The 5,942-nt window shown below is 38.2% G+C and overlaps 1 protein-coding gene across 1 annotated transcript; it reads right to left on the bottom strand.

Annotated features, from left to right (window-relative positions):
- Nucleotides 1-2,925: 2,925 nt before the first annotated feature.
- On the bottom strand, nucleotides 2,926-3,748 carry LOC113341372. Its single transcript, XM_026586277.1, has 2 exons — nucleotides 3,673-3,748; nucleotides 2,926-3,353 (listed from the first exon to the last, which is right to left on the bottom strand). Exons 1-2 carry the CDS (start codon nucleotides 3,746-3,748, stop codon nucleotides 2,926-2,928), a joined length of 504 nt encoding a protein of 167 aa, XP_026442062.1.
- Nucleotides 3,749-5,942: the final 2,194 nt, after the last annotated feature.

Here is a 5,942-nt window from a genome sequence, read left to right as displayed (position 1 = left end):
CAAAACCCTTACCCAAACCCATTTTCTATAACCAAAACCGCCTCCATCTTCAGCCGTCGGATTGGATCCATCTCATCATCCGATGGTCGCTCCTTCATCGCGCATCAAAATCTGAAGCTCCTGCAAAACACCATAGTGCCTAAATTCCAAGCCTTCAGATTAGATTGTAGTTGAATCCAACGATCGCTTCTTTGCCTGCGCATCAAACCCAGATACTTCCGCTTAACACTACAACACCTAACTCCATCTGGCGCCGTTAATTTCGTTGTATATCTGCATCCAACGGTCGCTGCCAGCATCTTCACTTTCATCCGTTAGATCAATCTTCATCTCCACACCCCACGGCTAAGCATTGCAAGACATCGAAATCTGATGAGCCCGCCTCACACTAGAACAACCAAACCCTATACTACCCAACCAAACAGACCTTCTCCCAAAACCATCGACTTCACCTCCCCCATCCCTCTCTGCAACTTCACCACCTTCTTCAACAGAACCGTACCACCACCTTATTCACCTCCACTGCCACCACCACACCTCCCCCATCATCACCCCTATCTTTCTCCATCATTCCCCCCTTGTTCTAACCTTCTATTATATAGTTTTCTTCCGTAATTTCTCTCTAAAAACCTAGGGAAGAAATCAATAAAATAGGACGAGTTGGAAAGATGCAATTGAAGCATGGGATGGAGCAGGTGAACAAGGAAAATAATGGGTCGACGATTGAAGTGTCAAATCACATGTTTGGTGAGTAAAATTCGAAACCCTAATTTCAACTGTCCAAATTAGGTTTTTGGGGATTTTTATAGAAAACCCTAATTTCTGTTAGGGAAAGCCTGGAGACGAATAGAGAGAAACATGGGTTCAAATTGTACTATCAAATTAGGTAGAATCAAATACCTAATTTCTGTGTTGTTTGATTTTGGGATTTGGGTGAAGAACCCTAATTTTGTATTTTGGGGAAATGGGGTCTGTGGGTATAAATTGGGACTGTGGGTGTGATGTAAAGACTCATGCTGGACTAGCCAGTGTCCAGAACTCAGTTCTGTTAATGTTCAATTTCAGTTCAATTTTAGTTCAATTTCATTTTCAGTTCAATTTCATTTCTGTTAATGTGTGTGAAGTCAATTTTAGTTTTATACTGTGATGTTCATGTGTGTTATGTTCCTGTTGATGTGCATGTTTTAATTTTCTGTTTTAATATCCTGTTGATGTTCCTGTTAAATGTGCATGTTCCTGTTGATGTTTGTGTTCCATGTAATGTTAGTTTAGTGGAATGTTAGGCTAGAAATCTCAGTGCATTGAGTTGATTGAGCAGTGGGGAGAAACTAGTGCTCACTAGTGACTATGAGCAAGCTGGTTCTCTTCCCACTCTAGATGAATGCCTTAGCTTTGCTTTGTTACTTCTTCTCCTCCCTGCCCTTGGCTAACAGCCTTGGTTTATTTGATTTTTGTTTCCTGTTACTTGCCACTGTTACCATTTGTTTCATTGCTGCTCCCTTGCCTTAGGCTAACTGCCTTTGTGCCTCATTGCCACTGATTTTTGCTTCTTTCCCATGATCATTATTAGTTTGTTTCACTACCACTATTTGCTCTTTCTTCTCTTTTGTTTCTCCTGTTCTTGTTACTTGCTGTTGCTGTGTTGCTGCTGTGCAAGGCAGCAATTCTTGTTCTCCTTGTTCTTGTTACTGCATTCTAGTTGGATGCTGTTCTTGTTGCTGTTGCTGTGCTGCCTTGTTCACCCCTAGCTACCACTGCTGCTGCTGCAACTGAGCTTGGCTCAGCTGAGACCACAGTTCATTTCAAAGACTGCTGAAGCCCAGAGTCATTACTAAAGCCCACTGTAACAGTTCACTTTCTAAGACCAAAAGCCCATCAGTCCACTGAACTTAACCAAAGCCCAGGTCATAAGCTACAAAGCCCAAGGTTTAATTCACAACCAAAGGCCCAGAAATAGGTTCAGAACAAGAAAAGCCTAGCTTAACCTGAGGCTCATCCAACTGAGCCCAAGGCTCAGTTCACTCCATTGAACCCAAGTTCAATTCCAAGCCCAACAGTTCCAAAGGGTATTCAAAGCCCATTGATATTCAAGACCCTTTGGTATTCAAAGCCCATTAGCAAATTTAGAACCCAAAATAGCTAGAAACTACAAAACACTCCCAATCTCTGTGGATCGACCCGTACTTGCACGAGCAACAACCAACGACCGTGCACTTGCGGTATTACTGTAGGGCCGCGTTTTATTACGCTTCATTTTTATACATATCTCCGGACCTGCCACCTTTACTGTCACCTTATCCTAATTCTTGTTGCTTTTATAATTTTTCTCAACTCTAATTTATTATTGTCACGCAGTGCAACGGTGAATTTATGAATTAATTTTATACCTAAGCATTTTGTAAGACTTGTAAATCTTACGTACTTTGATTGAATCCGTATCCAGGTACACCGAAAACTAGCAGGACACAAGGATTTGTAAGGAACAGGTACCCGTACTAAGGCTGAAGCAGATTTCATATTCTCCAGCATATTTATATCAAGTGCCAGTGAAACCGTATCTTCTTTTCCTGCAAAAAATTCAGTCACTGGCAAAAAAATAACGTGGTTACTTAGAATTTCAGTATTGTGAAGAAAATTTCACCCATTCAAAACAATACTGATCATCCATGAATAAAATAAAGGAAAAACCGCAATAGCAAATACTAATAAGGGTATCTCAGTGATAACTCTAACCTGGGATGTAACCGACATCCTTATTCAAAACAATTAAAACACCAGCAACTCCTATGCTGCAAATAAATGAACCCTATAGCTAATTCTCTGAATCGCCAAATTGACCCCATAAGTGGTTAATGAGATCAATATTAAGCTCGTTGTGCACTTCCTTGTCTCGAACCTGCCTTATTTGATTAATCATGTTATCGACTAAAAATGCACAATCATGTTGTGAAACCACAGGTTCAACGTTTCATCCGGAAGTGGCCTCCAACTTTCAGGGTCGACTCCTTGTTGACGCTCATGCTCAATGATCATATTATGCAAAATGATGCAAATCTTCATGATCTTCCCAATATCTTTTACATTCCACATACGTGTCGTCCCCTTAACAATATGCCACCTTGCTTGCAGTACCCCGAATTCCCGTTCCACATCTTTACGTACAGCTTCTTGGCGTTTGGCAAAAAACTTCTCTTTGGTGGTATTACGACTTGAGATAGTTTGGATTAGAGCGGCATACTGAGGGTAAATTCCATCGGATAAATAATATCCCATATCATATTGATGGCCTTGAACAACAAAGTTACACGGTGGAGCAACACCATTAACTATGTCATCAAATAAATGAGATCTGTCTAAAACAGAAACATCATTATTTGAACCATCCATGCCAAAGAATGCATGCCATATCCACAGACTTTCGGATGCCACTGCCTTTAATTAGAGTGGGAACCTTCTTAAAACCATTTGTGTGTGTAACATGCCATGCCACAAGGAAACTCCTCCAAGGCCAATGCATACAATCAAGGATGGCAAGCATTCCGGGAAAACCACGATCTTCTCCTTCTTTAAACAACTTTTTGATGTCATCTTCGTTTGGTTTTCTCAAGTATTGCTCCTAAAAAACACCAATTATAGCATCACAAAAGCATTTCAGGCATTCAACTGCCGTACTTTCACCAATCTGAATGTACTCATCAACAGAATCAGCTGGACAACCATATGCAAGCATTTCCACTGAGGCCATCATCTTTTACGGAGGACTCAAACCATAATTCTTAGCAGCATCAACCCTTTTTGTAAAGTATTCGTCATGGTTATGAATTCCATGCAAAATACCCTTGAATAGATCAATATCCATCTGATAGCGACGACGAAAATAACTTGGTGGATATTTCGACTCCCCGCCACTGAAATAATATTTGATAATTAAATTATGACGAACCTTTCTATCGCGTTCGATGTATCTTCTACCCAAAACTGATCCACCATGAGGCCCCTTGACATTTATCATAGTAGTTGAAACCATGGTTGGAACAATAGAGGTGATAATTCCAGTTGATTTCTTCATTGCAGCACTACCGTCTAAGTTGTCGCCAAACCGTTGTTTCTTTCTAAAGCTCCGGGAAATAGATATTGAATCATCCCTATCCGATTCACTACCAGAAGACGAACTATCATTGTCATACGGAAGTTTTGATGATGCCATCATGGATATTCAACCTAAAAAATGTTGTATATGCTCAAAGATCAATAAATGCTATACAACCAGAAATCAAAAATAAACATATTACATATCAACGTTAAAGTATGTGACATCATGGACTTATTATTCTACTGTTAGAAATAAACATCAAACATACAAATCAAATCGGCATAACTTTCTCTCTAAACTTTGAGACAAAGTCGGTAACAACGAATATCGGTAGACAATTGAATTGTATTATACTATTACATGAACTCTAATTTTTTAAAGAAATAGAATACTGTAACAAATTATAATATTGATTTGGATATCGTCATGGAGATTCAATTAATATATAAAAGAGGAGTTATTGATAAAAAGAAGAAAACATAGTTACCAGATTGATACACAGTACGTACGAGATGGTACGAGATCGTTTTCTGGCTTTGGTTGAAAAAACAAGGGAGAAAGTAAGAAAAGGGGAAGAAAAGCTTGGTTCTGGAAAGGAACGAGAAACGATATATAAATATCGTTAATCTATTTTATGATTAATAATTTTTTTTAATAATAAAAATACTGATTAGGATTGATACACATCCTCTTGGTGAACCTCTGAAACAAGAGGTCGAGCTAGATGATGTCTATAGAAAAATATGCTATGTCATCTCCATGTTTGTTAAAGAGGTTAGGCTTGGAGAAAGATTTGAGGAAATATGGATTTGTATCTTATGTGGTTGAAGACTTTTTTCCCCACACACATTCCATTGGAGTAGCTCTAAGAGCTTCTCCAATGGTGGTTATGTGTGTTTCCTAGGTGGCAACACAAATATGACATCCACACACCATTTTTGCCTTAAATTCACGGAAAAAATAGCTCATCTCCAACGGTGTTTTTTTTTTTATGGATTAAATGCATTTCTTATTTTTAGAAACTTTTAGATCTTATTAGAGTTAAAAAGGGTTATTTAATATATTGGAATTAATTTTAGTAAACAAAAGCTTATTAGGATAGCTTGACATTGTCAAGGTGAATGTCTAAAACTTGACATTTATCTTGACAATCTCTAAAAAAAATTAAGCCATATCATCTTCACATTGATTAAGAAATTGAGGTTGGAGAAGGATTTTAAGGAAAATGGATGTCTATCGTACGTGGACTTGGACATTTATCTTCATATACATTCCATTGGAGAAGCTCTAACCCTAAAAAGATGTGTTTATTTATAATGTTCGTTAATGGATTTCGAAGGCCACGGTAAGCTGCCTTATTATTTATGTTGATTGTTTTTTATTTGGTGTGTGTTTGATTTCTTCCTCACGTTCTATCTTCATCGCAGGAATTGATGAGAGATTCTCTCTTCATCACCATCCGTGTTTTATTGCTGATCGTGTAACAAGTTTTAATATCATGTAAAAATCAGTATTCTCCCTTTCATATCAGGTAAAAATCCGATTTTTTGTGTGCTGTGTTTTGATTTTTGCAACGGAAAGCCACGCGTGATGAGTAACTGTATTGGGATTATTCACCCGAAATTTCTTTGTGTTTTTGTTGGATGGAAACATGAATGTGTACTCAGCTATGAATATAATAGACGGCATCTTTAATTTCGTATTGGTTGTAGGATTTGAGACGTGGTCAGGTCCAAATACGATATGGGTTCTTGGTATATATTTTTAGCTGAGTTATCGTATCCTGGTTACTACTACTAACCATGTTCTCTCGAATTTTTTTCTTGGTTACTGGGGTTAGCAGAAGTTA

The sequence above is a fragment of the Papaver somniferum genome, unplaced genomic scaffold (assembly GCF_003573695.1).
Source record: "Papaver somniferum cultivar HN1 unplaced genomic scaffold, ASM357369v1 unplaced-scaffold_29, whole genome shotgun sequence".
Taxonomy (NCBI): domain Eukaryota; kingdom Viridiplantae; phylum Streptophyta; class Magnoliopsida; order Ranunculales; family Papaveraceae; genus Papaver; species Papaver somniferum.
The sequence above is the reverse complement of the archived record's forward strand: the minus strand, read 5'-3'. Positions and strand labels throughout refer to the sequence as shown.